We start from the raw sequence: 21,400 nt of genomic DNA on the forward strand, positions 1-21,400 counted from the left end.
GAACTGAAGTTACATCAAGTAACTACCAGTTTACTCGCAGATGTCAGTAACACAAATGTGCAGAACGTACAAACAACAGTTGTTTGTTGGATCTTCTTATATTTTTGCGCTAACCGTTTTCCTTCAGACTGTTTCCTCAGCGATGGGCGGCAGCGTAACAAACAGGATGTGTTTTAAAACTCAAGCTTACAGATGAATCAGTACTAAGACCTGAAGTTTTATTATTACTTCAGATCGTTGTTTATTTTGCAGGTTAGCCTGTTGAACTAAGCGTTAGCACATTTTGCAGCTAATGTTGCTAGTGTCTATTAAAGCACACTGGAGGAATGTTGGAACATTTAGCATTAAAGGACAGTCGAGAGAAACTGAACGTTAAACCTCCTTTGACAACAAGTAAAGCGACATCATGTGGAAATCTACATTTTCACGCCCCCCCATAGTTTCTGAGTGCAACACCACTGTCGTATATAAAAAAATCCCAGGTGTGTAAAGGTGTGCTCGGACCAAACGCCAGGCAAATTATTTGTGCGTCTAAGTTACATATAAAGTCGATGATCAGGCTTTGCAAATGAAGCAAAGATATGAAAAACAAGCGTCTATAACGCTGCGATCCTGAAGCTACATAGAGCAGAAACACTGAACCATCAACATGATCCCACTGTTAGTTTAAAGTAAAAAGTTACATAATGTTGCTTTAAGTAAAAGTAACACAATGAAGTACTCAATTACAAGTAAAAGTCCTGCAGCAGCAGAATGTACTCAAATTATCGAAAGTACTCTTTATGAAAATGGCCCCATTCACAGTGTTTCATATGTCTATAAATGATTGGAGTACTGTAACTAATATATTGACATGTAGTCGCAGTAATTTAAAGGCACAGGATGATATTTCTGCCACTAGGTGTCTCTCAATCAAAACAGAAGTGAAGACATACGTAGTGTGGGATCCTGCAACTTCCTTCCTGCTCTCTGACTCGCTCCGGCTCCGACCAGATGAAACACCGATGACCTTTAAACTTGTGGATTTCTCTGGTTTGAACGTCGTGAGATCAAGTACACAACTCAACAAAATATATTACAGGTCCGGTTGTTTTTAGACTTTTTAATACAGAAATGTTCCATATTTTATCTTTAATGTTGTTAAAGTGGAGCTCATCTTAATAGCTTTCATTGTTCACTACTTTAATCTATAAAATGTAACATTTAATTCTTAATATGTTAATTCTCTGCTCCTCCACCAGATGGCGGTCCAGGCTCAGTGTCTGACCTCCACCTGATCAGAGCTGGAGGTGATCAGACTCCTGCTGTCAGATAATTGGACTTTTTGGACTTCAGACTGACGTAACAGTCACAAACCTGAGTGTTGACGAGCTGATTGCAGCTGCAGGAGTGTTGAAACGTCTCAGTGTGACTCAACACAGGATCTCAGTGAGAAGATGTGAAATTCCAGCAGCTGTAGGAAAGAAATTCTTGTTTTTTTACTTCATCAGCTCTTTGTTAAAACCTCCTTCAGCTGTTAACAAGATTTTCTGCATTATAACTTGCTGAAGCTTGCAGATGCTCTTCTTTTATTTTTGGTGTGTGTGCTCATTACAGCTGCAGGCAGCGCTGGTTAATAAGCTGCAGAGCCGAGGATGCTGGGAAACATCCTGGAATTAAACCCATCTGTCTCTGGACAGCGTGCACACGACAATACAGCTGCTATCAGGTAAACACACAACTGCAAAGTGATATTCTCAGCGACGTGTGTGTGTGTGTTTACTTCACCAGGATTCACAGAAGATGAAACTCTCAGAGAAACTGAGCAGAAAGACAAACATGCTGCAGCTTTAAATGTGTGACTCCAGCTTCACCTTCTCTCCCTGCGAGCCGCCTGTTTATCAGCAGTAACGTCTCTAATGTAGAGAGTCATTAAGAAAACGATCTTATTATTCAGCTCTAATTAACAAATGAATCAGGAGTTTATGTCGCGCTCAGCAGAGCAGATGAACGGCTTCACACTGGAGACTCACATTTACTCATTTACTCAGTTTTTAACAGTGATGACGGAAAATTACATCCTGACCTTCTGACCTTTAAATGAAGGACAAATAAAATACATTTAATCTGCAACGAGACAACATGCATCTGCTTATTTAAAGGGACAGTTCACGCAAAACTGAAAATTCAGTCATCATCCTCCAGCACGCTAACCAGCTACACCACTCTGCAGCTCAGAGGTGATAGTCTGACAGCTGGAGATGTAAAAGCAGCCAGTTCACTACTGAGTCTAACAAGTCAACAAAGTAAACTCACTAAATGTGAAGAAAGGAAATATTTTGACTCCTATTTTCCTTCTAAACAGAAAAATAAAACCATCCACTGTCTGAAATTCAAGTTTCTCTCTGACTGAACTCAGACGAGTCCCTTCTGGGGACTTGGACTACAGCAGACGAGCTGAATGGAGACATCTGATGCTTTTTTGGTTGTTTTTCCGTTTTAAAAAAAGTCTCCAGCTGCTTCAGTTGTTTAGCAGAATGCTGCAGCACTGTTTTGCTGTGAAGCTCCAGAAATGTTCAATCAGCATGAGGGGATGACTGAGTTTTCATTTTTTGGATGAACTGCTCCTTTTAAAGATAATCCCAGTGTTTTAAATCAGTGCAGGTTTCCTCTTTGTCTGCACACCTTCAGCTAAAAATATCAGTTTGCTCTCCGTCTTCTGAAGAAGCCGCTCGCTGCCGTTCAAAGACTGAAAAAGAAACTTGAATTCGTCACATGAAGCGGGAAGTTTTCTTTTTTTTTGGTTTTATCCTCATTTCCTTCTTCCAGAGTCGAGTGTTTTCATGTCGGAGCTGCTGTGTGTTTTCTCTGTCAGTCACCTGAGACTCTCACAGGAAGTCTCAGCCAGGAAAACACTCCTGCAAAAATAATGAGAAACAAGTGAATGTCAACACGTCTAATTACAGACTGGTGCTGCAGGGACGGGCAAAACTCAAGGGAAAGAATTTTCCAAGATAAAGTAGACGGAGACGGAAATAAACTCTGAAGTGAAACAGTGAAACAGTGAAACAGTGAGGAGTGGTGACGGCATGAAACTAAAGAGACGTCACCAGGGCTCAGTGCACCGCTAACACTCACTCATCACATCATTTTATATGATGATCACAGATTAAATACATCTTAATGACCAGACCTTTAGTGTGATTGGCTTCATTGGCGATGTAAGTGAGTGACCACAGAGGGTCAGAGCTGACGGAAAGTTCACAGCTCAGTTAAAACATCAGCTGTTAAAGTTTCCTCCTGTTCGTACGAGCCGTTCATCAGATGGATCGAGAGGATCAGACTTTCCAATCCAACCTCCTGCTTCATGTCTCTGAACTTCAGCTCAGTGAAAACCAGTGAAAGTTTCACATGAGAGACACAACACTGTCTCTTAATAAGTAATCATTATTTAATCAAACTTTAACATTGATTGTTGCACATCCCCGATATGTATCTTTGGTCAGGTCCTAAGGAGACGACATCCGGGCTACGAGATACGCTGACGATGTTTGACTTTATTTTTGGGTCCAATTTTCTTGTAATAAGCAACAAATGATCCTGTGACACTATTGTAATTAGACTCAGTCACACCTTCGAGGCCTGAAGCTTCACTAAACAAACTAATAAATGAGCAGAAACTCGACTGTAAGTTGTCAGTTCAAACCACCTTTACTTCATCAGTGTGGTAACAGACAGAAGTGGACCAGCACCGTCACTTCTCTGAGCCAACACGTCCCCAAGATGTTGGAAAATGTTAAAAACAAGCTTTAAAAGATTCCCCCTGATTAAATGTTAAACGTCATGTGATTTAACATCTTCCCTACTCCGGGAGATTCTTGTATTTGTCTGAAGCGAACAGCCTCCCTGCACAGGAGACGCTACTGACAGAAACGTCAGCAGCTTCAGATGTGGCGCTGACGGACGGAGGCTGTTTGTCGGAGACGTTGTGTGTTTTGTGTCGTCAACATGAACACGTCGTGGTGCCGGCGTGTCTCTTTGAGCTGCAGCAGATTGTGATGACAGCTCAGAGTCTGAAGGTGTTTTCACAGCCTGGACCCACCCGACCCGACCCGAGGCTGTTTGTCCCTCTGAGGTTTGTTTGTTCAAGTGTGAAGTCTTTATGTCAGCCCGTCCTGTTATGATCTATAATTCAGAGAGATGAGAACGAACAGACTTCTCCCAGCACAAAGGAGGATAAGAACGGATATCCACCTCCATTAATCAGGTGATTGGAGGTCAGAAGACAAATGAAGAAGCAAATTTCTTTACTGACGTGTCTAAAATAACTTATATTTTTAGATGGTGTTTGTAATGACACCACAGTAAAGTGCAGGAAACAGCAGCCTCATGTTTGAATGTGTAAAAGCTGTTGTCATGAACCTGTAAATGATCAGGAAAAAGTTCTTTGATTGTCGTCTCGTTGTCTTTCAGCCACGATCTAATCTCTTTATGTCTTTAACTCTGCACGTATCCGGTCATAAACAAATATTAAACACATTAAAATGTTGACACCACTAACACGTCTAAAGAAAATGAACATTTAACCAACTGAACCTGGAGTTTATTTATATTGAACCACAGCTCAGGTGATGGACGGAGGCAGCCGACACTCAGAGAGACCCCGTCCTCAGCAGACGTCAGCGGGACGGAGAGCCGATCGGTGTCGGTGTGGATGGAGTCTGGTGAGAAGTGAGGCCACCGACCACAGAACAGGTGAGGTCCAGACATTTCTCTACTCTGTGAGGTTCTGGAAGTTCTGCCACATTCATCGTGTGGCATGATTGCTAACATGTGTGTGTTGATGCAAATCCACTTTCTGAGTCTGTAAATGTGAAACGATGAAGCGTGTGACTGAAACATCGGCCGGAGCTTCCAGTGACGAGCTGCAAACATCAGACTGAAACCTTCCTCACATTATTACGATTGGAAACAACGTGTTTCCATCTTGTTTTTTCTGCAGTGATTTAAAAGCTCAGACTGTGAACTCATATCCACAAACTGTAACTATGAATAACAGGTTTCATTTACAGATTCTCCAATGAAAAGTCGACTTGTGTCACATGTCAGTTACTCTCAGATTATTCAGTCAGCAGTTTTGGCTTCAACACATTTTTTTAAACTCACTGAGTCCAGAAGCAGTTTGCATTTTCTAAAAAACATCTCGTATGAAATAAAACACGTAGAGGACGGTGCAGCCCGGCAGAGAAACACGGAGCTCGAGACGGTCTGAAAAACACACGAGACACACAGTGATGCTTTCAAGTGCTGAGCTTCAAAAAAACTAAAAATGGAAAAACATCAAATAAATCATCGGATTGTCCACCTTGTAGAGGACCACACACACACACACACACACACACACACACACACACACACAGCATCCTCCTCCTCAGCTGCCGAATCTTCTCCTTTGGATGTTTTCGGGGGGGAGGAGCCTCCCCCACTCCCACTCAGAGCAAATCCTCCATTGATCCTCTCTCTCTCCCGCTCTCCCTCCCTCTCCCTCCCTCTCCCTCCCTCTCCCTCCCTCCCTCTCTCCCTCCCTCCCTCTCTCCCTCCCCCTCCCCCTCCCTCTCCCTCTCTCCCTCCCCCTCCCCCTCCCTCTCTCCCTCTCCCTCTCTCGCCCTCTCCCTCTCTCCCCCTCCCTCTCTCGCCCTCTCTCCGGTGTTGTCCACCGGTTCTGGAGGACCTCCACTCAGTTTCTCGTCACAGCTGCTGAGGATGGATGCTCGGATCTTCACGCTGCATGTCCTGACACTCTGCTGCCTCATTCACGGTAGGCTTAACACACACACACACACACACACACACACACACACACACACACACACACACACACACACACACACACACAAACATACACACACACAGCTGTTCACTTACTTCACTTTGAACAGATGACACAAGATGAGAAACACACACTCTTTCTCTCTCAGTTAGTGTGGAGCTGCTGGTTTTCTCAGTTCGTCAGTCAACGTGTTTAACGAGCTCACACTGACTCTGTCCACACACTGATGATGAGGAAGGTTCACTGTGGTTTCATTCGCTGACTGTGAGCAGCACGACAATCACAGAGGAAGAATAATAATAAGTGTTCAGACGAAGGAGGGAAAGGTCAAAACTTCAGGAAATATTCTTTAAAGAAGAAGAGAAAAAGTCAGGAGATGTAAATGTGAAGGCTTTCTGATGGACAGAGGACGTGACACCAGGTGTCTGTGCAGAGGGTCAACCTTTCCTCATTATCTTCATAATAACAGTGATAATGATGATAACAGGTGTCTGTTGTGATTCCATGACTGTTTCATTTATTACGTGATAGTAATGAGAGTAATACTGAAGGTGGAGCTCATCGTATAATCAGAAAATCATCCGAACATGAGTTCATCTGTTAAAGGACAAACAGCTGCTGGAGTTTCATTCAAAACACGTTTGGATCTAAAAGACACAGGAGGTAAAAACTCTAAGGACCGTATGTACGTATGTTGTCACCACAGATTTTTGACTCTCCACTTTAATAATCTCATGCCGTCCTCTCCCGTCCTGTAATGTCAGAAACCTGATCGTATCCACAACTGCAGCTCTTCCAGAGGGTCAAAGTTATAGAAGAGCTCTGTTACAGTGAATGTGATGGATGTTTACAGCAGGCGGTCACGTCTCTTTTCCAAATCAGTGGTTCAGATAATTAGAGAGTTAAACTGGAGATTTATGAACAGACTGCTTAACAAACCAGTGAGACGCATCATGACTGATAGAAACCTGGTTGAACTGACAGGACAGGACGGCAGAGTCTTTAGTTTTGGGTGACTTATTAACTAAACCTTTAGTTTTTTTATACGACTGTGCTGCTGTTTGTTCTTTGAGTGTCTCATCAGAGTTTGACGGCCAGTTTATCTGCTGAAACAGACAGAATACTTTACAGTAAATTAGCCGTAAGATGGTGAGAAACAGCCGGCACTTCAGTTTTGTCTCTGACCAAAGTCACCACTCACCAGAGACTCCGGAGGTTTCTGTTATCCTGCCTTTTATTTTCCCATCTCGTCTCTGTACGCTCATAAAGCAAAGAATTACAGAACATTACGGTGGATTTCAGCACCTCCATGTCTCGTTACGACGGGCTGGAGTGAAGATGAATCTACTTTTTAATCCCAAAAGTTTGAAAAACAGACTCACGAAGGGGATGAAGCAGCTACAGAGACCAAAACAGTTTTTCGTACCAGGCTGTCAACATGTCGATTTCAGCAGTTTTTTCGCGTCGGCTTTCTTTTTCGAGCACCAGAGGCTGCAGCCAACATCAGTTAGCTTAGCTTAGCATAAAGACTGGAAACAGGGAAAGGGCAAACCTGGCTCTATCAAAAGGCAGCAAAATCCATCGAACAGGAAAAACTGAAGAACGATGAACAATTCTCTCATTAGAGGAGGAGCTGCAGTCGACGACTTCTTGAGCTGTTGCCAGAAAACCAGCTGACATTCTGGGAAGTTTCTGGTCCGATAACCTCCATAAAACATCAGACAGTCATCTTTACTCTACAGTTCTGGACGGATTCAACAAAAAAGATATAAGGTGTTGGTCTGAAGCTGCTCTCAGGTCTGCAGCACCTGAGCAGGAAGACTTGTCTGATCTCCTTCCTGCTGGTTTCAGGCTTCAGATTATTTATCGTGCGTCTGCTCGTTTGCACTTTTTTGAACATGTCTTCTTAGGAACGACACACCTTTGAACAGAAGACAGTTTTATCTTATGTGTGTTGGTATTTCTCAGATCAAAAGGAAAACCCTCTGATTTTAATATCTCTGTGTTGGAATATAAAAGCTGACAGTCTGCTGGTTTTATCTGTGCTGCTAAGACTCCAGCAAACAGACAGGAGAGGTCTGGTTTTTAAGGATTAAACTCAAACTTTTTCACTTTTATCATCAGAAGAGGTCGACTGAGCTTTGTTCAGTTCAATGAAGGATAAACAGGCTCTGAGACACTGAGAGGACCGGTCAGAGGCAATAAACAGCTGCGTCACTACAAAATAAAAAACATGTTTATGGGTTCCTCAAAGCTAATATAGACGTCATATCTGCAAATGCATCAAAATGTCTTAAAAGTAAATGACATTTGTTATAGATTTAGTTGAGTTGTGTACTTTTAGTATCCTCAATGTTTCCAACCATGTTCAAACCAGAGAAATCCACAAGTTTAAACAGCGTTTCATTTTGCTCGTCTGTCGTCTGTAACTTCCAGGAGAGTCAGAGAGCGAGGAAGGACGTCAGCAAACAAGATGTGAATAAAACTTTGAAACATGAACTCGTCTGTGAACATTCGTGTCTGAACAGTCAACGTTACAGGACATAAACACCCGATGATGGAGGTCACCTCCGGATCACTGCTGCAGTCAGGTTGATAAACAGGAGTGAAGATAAATCCACTTTTTAGTCCCAAAAGTTAAAAAGTAATCTGAGCTCTCCTCCCGTCGGTAAACAGCTCCGGATCAGAACAGAATCTGATGAGACTCCAGGTGTTTACTCCTCCAGACGGTCTGGATCTGCACCGACGCCCGGTCACTCACCAACAGGTCTTATTAAGCAGCATCGAATAACTTTTACAGACAATAAATCCAGTTTATTTTGAATATTGTTTGGAGCTCCTGTATTTTTTAAATTTAATCTTTTGTCAGCAGTTGAAGTCGTCACTGTTTTATTTCAGACACTGAACATTAACTGCACATGAAACATGAAATGGACGCTGTAAATGAAAATGTGTCTGCTGCCTGGAACTCATCCTCAATATTTCAGATGTCTTGACAGTGACCCTGAGCTCAGGGACAGGACTGACAATGAGACGTCTTTCCTCTCACCCTCCTCCCCCACAGCTGGTCGGGGTGTCACCGAGCACCCGTCAGTCATCTTGATGAGCTTTCATCTCTGCTCAGACTGATGCAACGCGTCCACAAAGCCTCCCGAGCCCCCGAACAGACAGCGACTCCGGGCTGTGTGGGATGAAAGGTGACAGTCGTGAGAGAAACCTGGGAAAACCTTTGATCGTTGATCCAAAACTGTGATCCTGGATCTCTGAGTGAGATCTGCTCACTGACAGCAGGGTTACATCACGTGCACACTTGTGTGTGAAAGGACCTTTTTACTTTAGTGTTAGTACTTGTGTTTGTTTTTGTCTTTGGTTGGTTCATGTGACATCACATGTCCCTCCAGGCTTAAATACACTATCTATGTATTTACACACTTCATGAGAGCTGCAGGTGGACGACTGGAGCTGTTGTAGTGCTGTTATTCAACACAGCCTCAGAGTGAAACCACTTGCTTTTCCTCCTTCTGTCCTCTGTCTGCATATTAAAACATATGATGACTTCTGGACGGTTATTAATGTTATCTGCTCGTGGTTTGGTTTGGTTGAGGCACAGAAACTACTTGGATTGGTTTCGGAAAAGATCCTACTTTGGGTTAAAATGACGACATTAGTTAAAAAAGTTCAGTCATGTCACTTATATACTCACATTACATACTTTGCATATCTTACTTACCTATAACTTACAAACAAATTAGTCTTGATGCTTTTCACATATGGGGCTCAAACCCCGGACTTTTGGGAGGAAGTCTGACCGATCCAACCCCCCGACTCAAACTTTCCTCACTCTTAATATACTTCCATATACTTCTGTGTTTTGACCTGATGAGAAAATCCCAAAAGGTTTTGCACAAAGTTTACATTTATTTGTAGGTTTCCTCGTTTCACTGTTGCTGTGTGGTTTCTGTAAACTGAAGGCAGAAGTCAGTAACGGGATTAAACTTCTCCACCTGCACCAATTTATGTTTGTGGCTTTCATCCAGAGCGACTGTCAGCTCCTGGATCAGTGACATTACAAACAGTGTTTTCTGCCCACTGAACTGTCTAACTTGCCAACACATATACAGCCAGTAACTCTGCAGAGGACACATCTGTAGCTCTTGTGCTCTTTATTGTAATAAAGCTGCTGTTAAATGTTAAATGTGCAGATGTTTGTCTCCAGGCTCCCTGCAGGGCGTCCACCAGCGGCGTCTCTACAAAGAACTGATGAGGAACTACAACCCGTTAGAGCGACCGGTCAGCAACGACTCCCACAGTCTCACCGTCCACTTCAGCTTCAGCCTGCTGCAGATCATGGATGTGGTGAGAACACACACACGCACACACACACACACACACACACACACACACACACACACACACACACACACACATATACAGACCAAATCCATCCATCCAGGTGTTTAATCGGCCTTTGATTTGATTACGCAGATGATCTGAAGCGCCACCCTGCTGCCGTTTGTGTCATCACACATTCCGGAGTAAATTAGCCAAATGAAACCAAACCCAGGACTTCCTAAAAAAAACAAGAAGAGTTTCCTTAATATCACATCCGGCTGTGATACCCATGTGTCCACATACTTTCGGCCATGTTTTGTAGATTTGGTGAGGAGAAAACAACAAAGTGCTCACAGAGAGCAGATCGTTGCTCTCAGCAGGACGCTGCAGCGCTTCACTCGCTGTAAGTTTTTATTGTTTGCTTCTCAAAAACGCTGCTCTGTGTGTGTGTGTGTGTGTGTGTGTGTGTGCGTGCGTGCGTGCGTGCGTGCGTGCGTGTGTGTGGTCACATGCTGTGGTAGTGGTGCACAGTGTGGCACTGACTCACTATGGGAGAGCAGGGCAGCTCGACTCCTCTCATCCCCACTTCCACAGCATGTGACCACACACACACACACACACACGCACGCACACACACACACACACACACACACACACACACACACACACACACACACACAGCTGGTGGCTGTAGAGGCAGCTGGATATTGAACCTTTAAAACCTTCACGAGTCTCAACAGACTTTTTTCTGCAACTTTGAACAAAAACACAGAAACACTGAAAAGTGACAGTGAGAACTTCAAAAAGACCTTTTTATCTCGACGTCTGGTTCTGGTTCTGACTCTGCCTCCTCCCTGATACCAGAGATGACATTTGAAATAACTGACTGCAGCTTCTCTCTGCAAACAAGAACAGAGAAGAACATTTGAGGTCAACTTAGCGAAAACTTCATCAAGCAAAGGTTCAGAAACGTGTGTCCTGCGCCCTCAGTTCAGATGTATGTTTGTTCAAAACATGGTCTTTTTCAATTTTTTATCAGTTATAGGTCCAAGTCCGGACAGGATAGCGTCTGGGTCTGGACCTGGACAGCGGACATCTAAACAACAATATACATAAAGTACAATCAACACACTCATTAGTTAAAGAGCTAATTAAACTCTGTCGTTGTTCCAGAACACAGAATCAACACAATATATTCTGCGGGGGCTCAGTGGACTTCTGGATCAATAGCAGTGACTCAGCCTGAACTTGTGCTGAAGATCTTGTAAACTTTACTTCTCTGCCTTCATCGCCTCATTCACGTCTTAGTTTTTATGAAGTCATTAGCTGCCGTCCAGATTAAGATTAATGCCACAAAACCTGCGCAGTCGTTAGATTAAATTATTACAGCTCTATCAATAAGATGAGGTAGAAGCTGGAGCGCAGCATAAATAAAGTATTTCATTTTCAGACTGAGAAACTCCTCAGAGTGAAGAAAGCCTCAGCACAGCATCTGAACCTTCCTTCTGTCAGGACTCATGTTAATAAAGTGCAGCAGAGGAAAGTTAGAGATGTTTAAGTAAATGTGCCACTTCAGATTTCTCATGTTTCAGACAGTTAATTATTTATTTTTCTTACATTTCACTGAAGTTATTCATTCGATTTTAATACGAAACTGTTTTTGTCCTCTAATCTGTAGAGTCTCAGCGGGGCTGCACCTTTTTTATCGATTAATCTAACTATTATTTTTTTATTACTCGATTAATGTCAGAATGAATTTACCCCAAATAACATTTTAAAAGTTGTCATTTATATTTCAATATTCTATTCAATCATCTTCAATCATCAACAAACAAAATATGTACAAACTATTCCCCAACAGAAAACAGCCCAGTCTTCACTGATAATCTGTGTAATCCTGATATATATCATGTTTGCTTGGGGACAAAAAGTAACCAGTAGTAGTAGTAACTAGTAACCGGCATGTTTAATCTGCAGTAGCAGAGGCATCGATAAACACAACAGAGGGAACTCAACATTTCTCTGTGTAGCATTAAGTTTCTCTCATCTGGTTCGGTCTCGTCTCCAGTTTAAAGCACGGTAATAATCTGCTCATCCTGGTTGTTTCTGTTATTTTTAATCCGTCGATGAGGACAAACGATCGCTGGCAGGACCAGCGCGCCAGAAGCAGAACAACACAGCAGCTTCGTCTTTCTGCAAACTGATCAGCGGGGGTTCCCAGCACGTCAAACACACGGACCACAGAGTGACTCCCACTCCACGTTGCGTTAATCGGCGTTTTTACGTAATCGATTACGTCGCACCAGCCCCAGTCTCAGCCTTTTATATGGCATTTTGTTTGTATTGTTAGCTTGAAATGCTACGATCACTAGCACCAGCTTCTCAGCGTACTCCATCTTTGTTTCTTTTGCTTTAGTTGCTTGTGTTTTGTTTAGGTAATGATGGATATGATGTGCAGACATCACCCGACACCTCTAATATTTAATCCTCCTGGTCTCATTTAAATCATTAGTCTCAGATAAATTAGAGAATGGTGAGAAAATGTCAGTGATGTGATATTTTGCAGCAGACTCAGAAAATATCTTCCACCATTTGTCAAGTTCACGCTGTCGAATTCTGACATGAGGTGAATTTATTTGAGCTATTTTCACATTAAAATCTGAGTCTAGCCTTCTTTATTACTCATCACACGTCCCCCACGTCACCTTTTGCTTCGTTCATTTCCTTATTTCATCATCAAATATCATCAATTAATGTCCTAAATTTTTAGTTTAATTCCTACAGTCTTTCTCTACTCATCATCACTACGTTCAGCCGGTTGATTTACAATCTGACTCACTGTTTCCTTCTTCAGTATTTACCCTCATCCCTTCATGTGACACATCATTTTATCATTCCTCACTCTCATGGTGTCTTTGTGTCGTCATTATCTGCGCTCATCTTTTTTATTGCCTCGTCTTCTTCATCACGCAGACATGATCTGATTCATTTGGCTCCGTTTTGAATCTCTGAGCTTCATCTATTTTCTGTTTCCATCGTTCATCACACTCCTCCGTCATCACCAGCTCTGTGACTCATTACTTATTAAAATGAGATGATGACACAGATTCAGATTCGGTGCAGAGGCGGTCGTCTCTCAGATACCTGAGAATTTGGATCAGATTGTTCTCAGTGTTTCATTTTCCGATCTCAGGTGAATCTTCACATTCACTCAGCTCCTCCAGCATCTCCTCCTCCCACAGTTTATTGTAGCTCATATATATCTGGTGTGGTGGCTGCAGGCTTTGTTCAAGGAGCCGAGTCTTCACAGCTGCTGTTTACTCCAAACTCAATTTCATGCTCAAATCAAATTAGTTCCCAAATATTAAAGCACGGAGACCAAACAGGGACGTTCCAGCTCGGCAACAACAGGGATATTTCATGAGATGAGAAGGTATTCTCCTCTTAAGAGTAGAGAAAAGAGTCCAAACCTGAGGGTCTGAGAGCTAAAGAGGAGTGCGTCTGTCCTAAAAGACTCGACCGGACGTTTACGACACCGCCTGCTGTCTGTTATCTTGCTCCTTCGCTGCAAACAGCAGATATTTCGGTTTCACAACACTTACAGTGGATTTAACTTCCATTTGCACCTGGAACCATCCAGTCATGGAGATCTGTTGCTGACAAACCAACTAAAAAGCAAACGGACACGAGGAAAACATGACCTGCTTGTTGGAGATAATATAGAAAAAAAGAGCGTCTGTATCTGTGATGTGACCGGAGATAAAACTGGTCCCGACTCCCCTGAAGTAACATCTGTTAACAGAATCTGGAGGGTTTCTGGCCTGTAAGCAGCAGCAGCGTTGGTGTTTGTTAGTGTTCGTGGTGACTCTACAGTCCAGACCGTCTCAGCGTGAAGCAGAAGTGTGTCAGGAGGCCGTCATCAGCTCGTATCATCTCAGCTGCTCAGCACAGTTTCACAGCTGCTGCTGTTTTGCCTCGCTGACTCTGAGTTTTATATCCAGACGAGAAGGTTTTCCTTTCTGGCTGGCCGGTCCGCTGCGTGGCTCCCAGGTGAGGCTGAGGTTTGAGCAGAGCTGAACTCTGCTGCTGTGGTCGTCCTGCAGCAGAGGAGAGGATGAGCTTTACATTCAGGCGGCTGCTGCCTCCGTGACTTTGCTGAAACGTTCCTGCACACCGTCGATACCTTCTGCTGGAAACACGACTTACTGCATCATCCCTGTACAGTGTGAAGGCATCTTTTATCAGCCAGGTGGCCAATCAACATCACGGCCCGATGAGAGCGCTGCTTCAACAGAAACACACAAACGCCTTCGATCCAAAGTACAGCGAGGATGAGAGGGATCAGCAGGGAACAACTGAAGTACTGAGTGTCACTGCTCTGCTGCACACCGGACCTCTCTGAGCCCAGTCGAGCTCTGTTTTGAGTCCTCATCACAGTGACATCAGATCATTTTTCACTGGGTTTAGTTTCCATGCTGTCATAGTCACATATTCACAGAATCATTCCAGATTCATACAACTTTAAAAAATCTTCATCCCCGTCTGGACACTGAATCAATGTAGATTTAATTAGACTTTTTTTGTCACTGATCAACAGAAGAAGAACATTTAACATCTGTGATATCTACAGAATGATGTAAAGTAATCACACACATATTAATACAAAGTGTTTGCATTCGGGTGGGAATCGCTCGGCACCTCACGAGTTGATTCAGACGGCCACGATCGATCAGCGATGGATCGTTTTTCATGATTTCTAAACATGATTGATTTCTGAGAGCTGTCCTCACCAGAACCACAGATATGTCCAAACATTTACTCTACATGCTCCGGTAAGGGTCAGGACATGACGTTAATTTGGCTTAAAATTCCTGTTTTGTGAAACATCCAGTGGTGTCATGAACTGTGGTCAGCAGGACGGTGTGTTTTCTCTTTGGATACACACGATTGTCAGTAGATTCATTCACTGTTGAGCTAACTGAAGGTCGGTCCATGAAGCCGTCGTAACGTTTACCTTTAATGTCTTTACCTTGGAAGAATCTCCCTCCTCCACCGTCGTTTACTCCTGCGAGCGCTCGGCCGCCTGAGAATGTATTAACGGGCCGGACATTCATCAAACTGACATTATTCATATTCACCCTCGCTCCGCCGGAACGCTGCCACGCTGAAGATTAATTTAAAAAGGATGAAAGAGAGAGCGGAGAGTGGACTGACTCTTAACGATGACCGCAGTGACTCAGTTGTTGTTTCTCTGTTTGCAGGATGAGAAGAACCAGGTGCTGACCACCAACATCTGGCTGCAGCTGGTGAGTTTCCCCTGGAGTCTGGTGGATGAAGGTTCTGCATTCAGGAGGACGAAGCTCTTTGTCTTTGCTTTTGTTCTGATCGATCGTCAGCAAGAAACAGACTTTATTTACATTCTGAACCATCAGAGGACATTCAGGACACTGCAGCTGATCCTCTCAGAAAAGTCCTGACGTGAAGTTTATATTCATTATTTCCTGAGTGTTGTCAGAATCTTTGTGAATCTCTCTTTATAACATTTGTCACCAAGATTATGTTCTGTTGACTTTTCAGGAAGTCATCTGCATAAATTATCTGATAATATCTGATAATCCTCATCCTGATTTCTAAATCTCGTTGGCAGCGTTAAGTTCCCAAAAGACGTAAAAAAGATATTGTGTTAAAATATTACTTTGTTATTACTGATAGTAATGTATCTGTGACATCAGTATTTACTGCAGAACGAGAAGTTAAAGCAAACAAAAAGTTCTCCTGCAAGTTTAAGTTGAGCAGACCGGTTCTACGGTGATACCAGCGGTACCCGGTGGTCTGTTTCTGCACGGTGGAGCCGTGAACAGTGTTGAGCAGAGGTGAGTTAATGTAACGTGAGTGGGTCGAAACCTCTGCCGGACCTTTATCCAGCCTCCTGCTGCCGTCACACTGCTCTGCTGGTTCGGGACCACAGGTCCATTACAGAAAATTAAACCCGTGTCGCTTCCAGCCATGACTGATGGGCCTAGTGGTGCCTGCGGGCTGCCGGGCTGGTGTGTAAACGGACTCCAGGGGAAGAGACCGAGTAAACATTGATAATAAATGGAAGCCTGCAGCACGGCGTCACATCCTTCCTTCAGCTCGGCTCCCAGGGAGACTCTGGAGGAAGAACTCCAGCGCTGGTACTGACCCAGATAAGTTTTCTGTGATGGAGAAAAACTCGATCCAGCCGGCAGCAAACAGCGAGCCAACTTCTTTTTCTCTTTCCACTCTTCATCTGCTGCTCGAGTCGTCGGTTCTGATATCAGCTGCCGCTTTGTCTCTGTTCACTTTAACTGTGAAGAACTGCTTCTCTTCGCCTCTCGCCGGGCCGGACTGACGCTGGTGTGAATGTCAGAGCTAATGGAGAGCGTAGCAATTCATTAAGACAGCTCTCTAAGCCCGTTTCATGCAGCGGTCCAAATTTAATTAGGTTTCATATCAGCTGCTGCTGGATGTGTTTGTAGAGAGCGGAGGAGCTAATCCGACTAATCTGCTGCTCTCGGATGGAAAGGTTGGATCCTCCCCGGAGGCCCGGCAACTCCTCCCCACAGAACCACAGCACCATAGCACCACAGCACCATAGAACCACAGCACCAGAGAACCACAGCACCACAGAACCACAGAACCACAGCACCAGAGAACCACAGAACCACAGAACCATAGAACTACAGAATCCTCCCAGGACCAGCTGGTCTTTTAGCTTTTAATAGTCTTATTTTAATGTGGAATCCGCTCCTCCTCCTGCTCCTCCTCCCCCTCCTCCTCCTCCTGCTCTCCTCCTGCTCCTCCTCCTCCTGCTCCTCCTCCTCCTGCCTGTAAGCGAGAGGAAACATTTCCGGAGCCTCGTCTGGTTTCTGAATGTCAGAGAAGTTTTTCTTCTGGCGAACGAGAAACTTTGACTCTCGGAGACTAAAATCAGAATCAGCGTTTCTGAGCAGGTTTCAGCTCCGGGCTCCTGCAGAGCTCCACTTCATCAGGCTGCTTTAATCATTCTGTGTTCTGTTTGTTCACTGAGCTCAGCCGCTGGACAAACACACAAAATGCTCAAGTCTCAACAGAACCAGAGGAAATAAACAGCATCTCAACAACGAACAGACCGAACGAGTTGATCCGTGTGGAGGCGACAGGAGGGTCACTGATGAGCAGAGCAGGTGAACACTCACCTTCTGATTTTAATGATCTGGTGGGACTCCAACATGAAGACGAGCTGTGTGATCGCAGCTCCTCTGAGGTCTCTGAGAGAACAGAACCCTCGGTACCGTCCCTCTGACGGTCCTGCAGTGACTCTCTCCGGGCCGACAGTCGGTCTTTACATGTTCAGTCTTTGTTGAAAAGGAAGAATTAAAATGCCGGCAGAGATCCAATAATAAGCAGAAACTCTGTCAGCGATGAAAATCCTTTTATGAAACACTACCAGGCCCAGAGAATGAAAGTACCACAGGACCAGACTGAACCCACATTTAAATGATGCCTGGACTTTTTTCTTCCCCTCTGAATCCTTTTGAACCTCGTCTTATTGCATCAGCTCCACTTCTTTCCTCCAGCGAGCGGGTTTCTTTTGGTCTCGTCCGGTTCCGACTCTCGGAGCCTTTGAACCTTCACAGACGTGAGACCAGAGAGCGCAGGTGTCCTCACCTGCTCATTAAAAATACATGCAAACACTTGAGAGGAGACAGTTTCCCGTCTTGCCTCTGATATCTGGCTCGCTGCTCTTTGTAGCCGCGGTTCCTGTTTTAACCGGAGAGCAATGATGACTGACGCTGAGGTCTTCAGTGTCAACACATCGACGATGTATTAACATGAGGCGACAACTTTTCTGCAGGATTTAAGCCTTTAAATGAGGTTTTCACCATCTGAAGAGACGGATGTGCACGTGAAGATGATCTGTGATGTTAGCAGAGCCACGAGGAGGTGCAGAGCGTCTCTCAGATCTGTCTTCCCCTCACTTTAAACATTTAATACATTTTAAAAACATTCATAAACCCAGAAGTCTCCAGACGTTTAGTTCAGGTGTTCGGATGTGAACTTCAGTCTCGTCTTGTGATTGTGCTCTGCAGCCGTGACTCTTCTGCGTTCGACAGATTCCTCTGGCGAAAACATTTCCAGCTGAGTGACAGGAAGTAAACAAGCCTGCGAAAGACGCGTGCGACCTTCAGTCTTCACGGCCTCAAACCATCAACGAAGAACAAAGAGCTCAGAGAGGCTCCGACATGTAATGAGGACCGACCCGGCCAGAAGAGCTGCGTATGCAAATCAGACATCAGCTCCGTCCTGATGTCTGCTGGCAGCTCACGAGCCAACGACAGCTGTTACACAAGATCCGTCAGTGAAATCTAGAATCACCGTGTGACTTATGGAGGTCAAGCAAAGATGATACACAACATTTTTATCATTGTCGGAGCTTATTTCCTGAATTATAAGCTGAATTCATATTCACAGTCAACACACTGTCGTACCTGAACCACCAGACAGGTTGACTGCCAGCGACTCCCAGAATAACGTACGTCACCGTTTCCAGAACAAGACGACAGCGTTGCAGCAGCAGGAGCACCGGACCATCGTCGCTAGCTTCAGGAAAACATTGTGTGTGTGTGTGTGTGTGTGTGTGAACATAACTTTAGTTACGTTAATTAACTTGGTTTAATGATTTTAAGCCTAATTAGAATTGGAGTTTGTAAAACAGCGTATGAGTCTCGTGCTGTTGAACAGCTGGCAACAACTGTCAGGCTTCTTTCAGAAAATTCCCAAATTAAAAGATTTTTGAATGTTTCATTTTCTCTTTACGCACAGTTCAAAGTGTTGACTCGATCAAAAACCTGTTTTTCAGTGACTGAAAACATCTTGTCTTTGTGTAAAGAGTATGTTTTTAGGTGGAGAGGCAGTGTTGGTGTGTAGTTCAGCATTAACGTGTGTGTTTTGTGTGTGTTTTGTGTGTGTTTGCAGTACTGGACAGATTTCTACCTGCAGTGGAACGCGTCCGACTATCCCGGCGTGGCCAACGTCAGGTTCCCCGACAGCCAGATCTGGAGGCCCGACATCCTGCTGTACAACAGGTGCACGACCTCCTGCTGCTGCACGTTATAACGGCCGAGACACTCGTTCATGAACCTGAAGTGTGTGTCGACGCTACGTCAGCTGAAAACTCATGTTTATGTTTCTCGCTAGTCAGCGACCGTCTCATACCTGAAGTGATTATTACTCCTGCAAAGGAGGAACTCAGGTCGCCCAGCTGACTGACAGGCTGCTGTTTGTGAAAGAAAAAGTCAATGCTGAGTTATTTTAACGCACTGAGTTGTAGTAACACAGTTATTTTAAACCAGATGCAACCAAACTGCAACCGCCTGACAACGGTCCAGTCCTCGTGTTGCTTCACCAAAATCCAAATCCAAAGTGTTCTTCTCTTGTGTAAATACACAGTCATGTTCCTTCAGTGTTTTTGGCTCATTGTCTAGTTTGCAAACAGCTAACGTTAGCATAGCTAGAAGCAGGTTAGCGAGGCTCAAAATACATGACAGTGATGTTGTATAACTTGGCTGTTTGTGCCTGGTGCTCAGGGCTCATGGAGAAATTAAAAGCAAACAAAGAACAGAAAGAAAGAAAACATGAAAGCTTTCAGCTCGAGCTGCAGCACGTGGCAGCGAAGCCCTTCAGACTCTTGTGGACTAAATACGTTTGACAACAGCAAAATGATCCTGACAGAAGCACGTTTAACTTATTCTCTTTGATAAAAAAGAAAAGTAACTTTTCACCTTTTTTTCAAACCTTTTTCAATAATGGAAAAAAAGGAACTTTATCCTTGTAAAAGGTTTGTTTTTTTTGTATTTACTTTTTTCTTCTAACTTGTCTCTCCGGGCTTCCGTAGCACAGTCATGGTAAAATGTTGTTATTTTAATGAAGCTCAAGGGCTGCTTACCTGCTCGTTCTGGAGCTTTCACCAGTATAGTCCAAATTTAAGCTGCTTAAACAGACAAACATAACGTTTCTCCTGCATAAACATTATTCTCAGGTCCTTATCTACAGAATCTGATTGATTAACAGGCTCGTGTCAGTCATCAATCACCTGTCAGCTGGTCATCAGAACACAACAGAGTCATTCTGACTGTTTGCTCTTCATATCACTGATCATTTTGTTCTTCAACATTGAGAGTTTCCCTTCCTGAACTTCCTGAGCGGCGGCTCAGAGGAGCCTTTTTCTTCTGTGAACTTAAATGTCAGAGCGGAGACGGAACAACAGGATCAATTAGTCGCTGTTGGATTGAGGATGTTTGAGTTCACGGTGCGTCGCTCTGAACGAGTTCAAACACAGCTCATTTAGTTCACGGTTTATTTTCATCCCTCGGTCGTGATTCAGTAAACAAGCTAATTCAGCTAATTCCCTCCCGTTATCAGCGCCGAGGACGCGTCCTCGCTCCCTGTCGGGATTAATACCTCACAGTTAACACACACATCAGAGCTGCCGGCTGTGGGAGCCTCTCTGCACGATGCTGACGAGCTCTCGGCTCATTAACCGAGCAAAAGTTTGATCCTGGCGTGGGGGGGGCGTTACTGTCAGAGGGAATATTGACCTGCTGGCTTTAATGAGAGGGGCCGATGAACAGGCCCGGACTCTGACTCTGAGTTATTATTGGGCACCGGGTCAACTTCTACAGCAAACTTACTGTAGTTCACTTCTGAGTTTCCTTCTCAGCCAATATTCCTCTCTGGAAACTAAGTCCAGTTTATAGAGATCTTAAGAAAAGTGATGACTAAGTTGTTTCTTTAACATGTTGGAAACCCTGATGGCCTTTATCTCCAGCTACAGTCCTGAGGATCCCAGCGAGTTCCTTCTGTAGCCCGACATTTATTTTTAGGGTTTTACTGATATTGATATTTGTGAGTTTAAAGAATCTGATAACATTTTGATTCAGATCCTTTAGAAGGTTACAGAAGTAGCGTCGTTATTTAAATCTTCCAGACAGACAAGCGACTGGTGTGAAGGTAAATCAGAGAGCGGAGATGTTTCACTGATCTTCACTGCAGAGCTCATCAGTCCGGACTTCAGTCTGCACCTGACATTTTCAGAAGACCTGAAATAAATTCATTATTGAACCAAACTTCATGAGTGTAACTGTGACAAAGTGACAGAAACAACTTTCTACCACGTCTGAACACGTAATGCTGACGAGGATATTACACGTGTTGTTGAACATGTCATCATATATCAGATAACAGATCTCAGCCTTC

General features: G+C 44.0%; 1 protein-coding gene across 4 annotated transcripts in view; it reads left to right on the forward strand.

Annotated features, from left to right (window-relative positions):
• The first annotated feature begins 182 nt into the window (after positions 1–182).
• The window catches only part of LOC141000524 (neuronal acetylcholine receptor subunit alpha-7), a 38,702-nt gene continuing 17,484 nt past the window's right edge, over positions 183–21,400 (forward strand). Inside the window, exons 1-8 of one of the 4 annotated variants that reach the window (XM_073471231.1) lie at positions 183–1,081; positions 1,242–1,455; positions 1,597–1,708; positions 4,603–4,734; positions 5,734–5,797; positions 10,026–10,165; positions 15,403–15,447; positions 19,121–19,230. In XM_073471231.1, the coding sequence (XP_073327332.1) occupies positions 5,743–5,797; positions 10,026–10,165; positions 15,403–15,447; positions 19,121–19,230 (350 nt within the window). In that variant the 5' untranslated portion in view covers positions 183–1,081; positions 1,242–1,455; positions 1,597–1,708; positions 4,603–4,734; positions 5,734–5,742. Of the gene's footprint in view, positions 1,082–1,241; positions 1,456–1,596; positions 1,709–3,952; positions 4,115–4,518; positions 4,735–5,733; positions 5,798–10,025; positions 10,166–15,402; positions 15,448–19,120; positions 19,231–21,400 lie in introns of those variants that run through there. The other 3 variants (XM_073471234.1, XM_073471233.1, XM_073471232.1) reach the window with 3 other exon arrangements.

This window comes from Pagrus major, chromosome 8 (genome assembly GCF_040436345.1).
Source record: "Pagrus major chromosome 8, Pma_NU_1.0".
Lineage (NCBI taxonomy): Eukaryota > Metazoa > Chordata > Actinopteri > Spariformes > Sparidae > Pagrus > Pagrus major.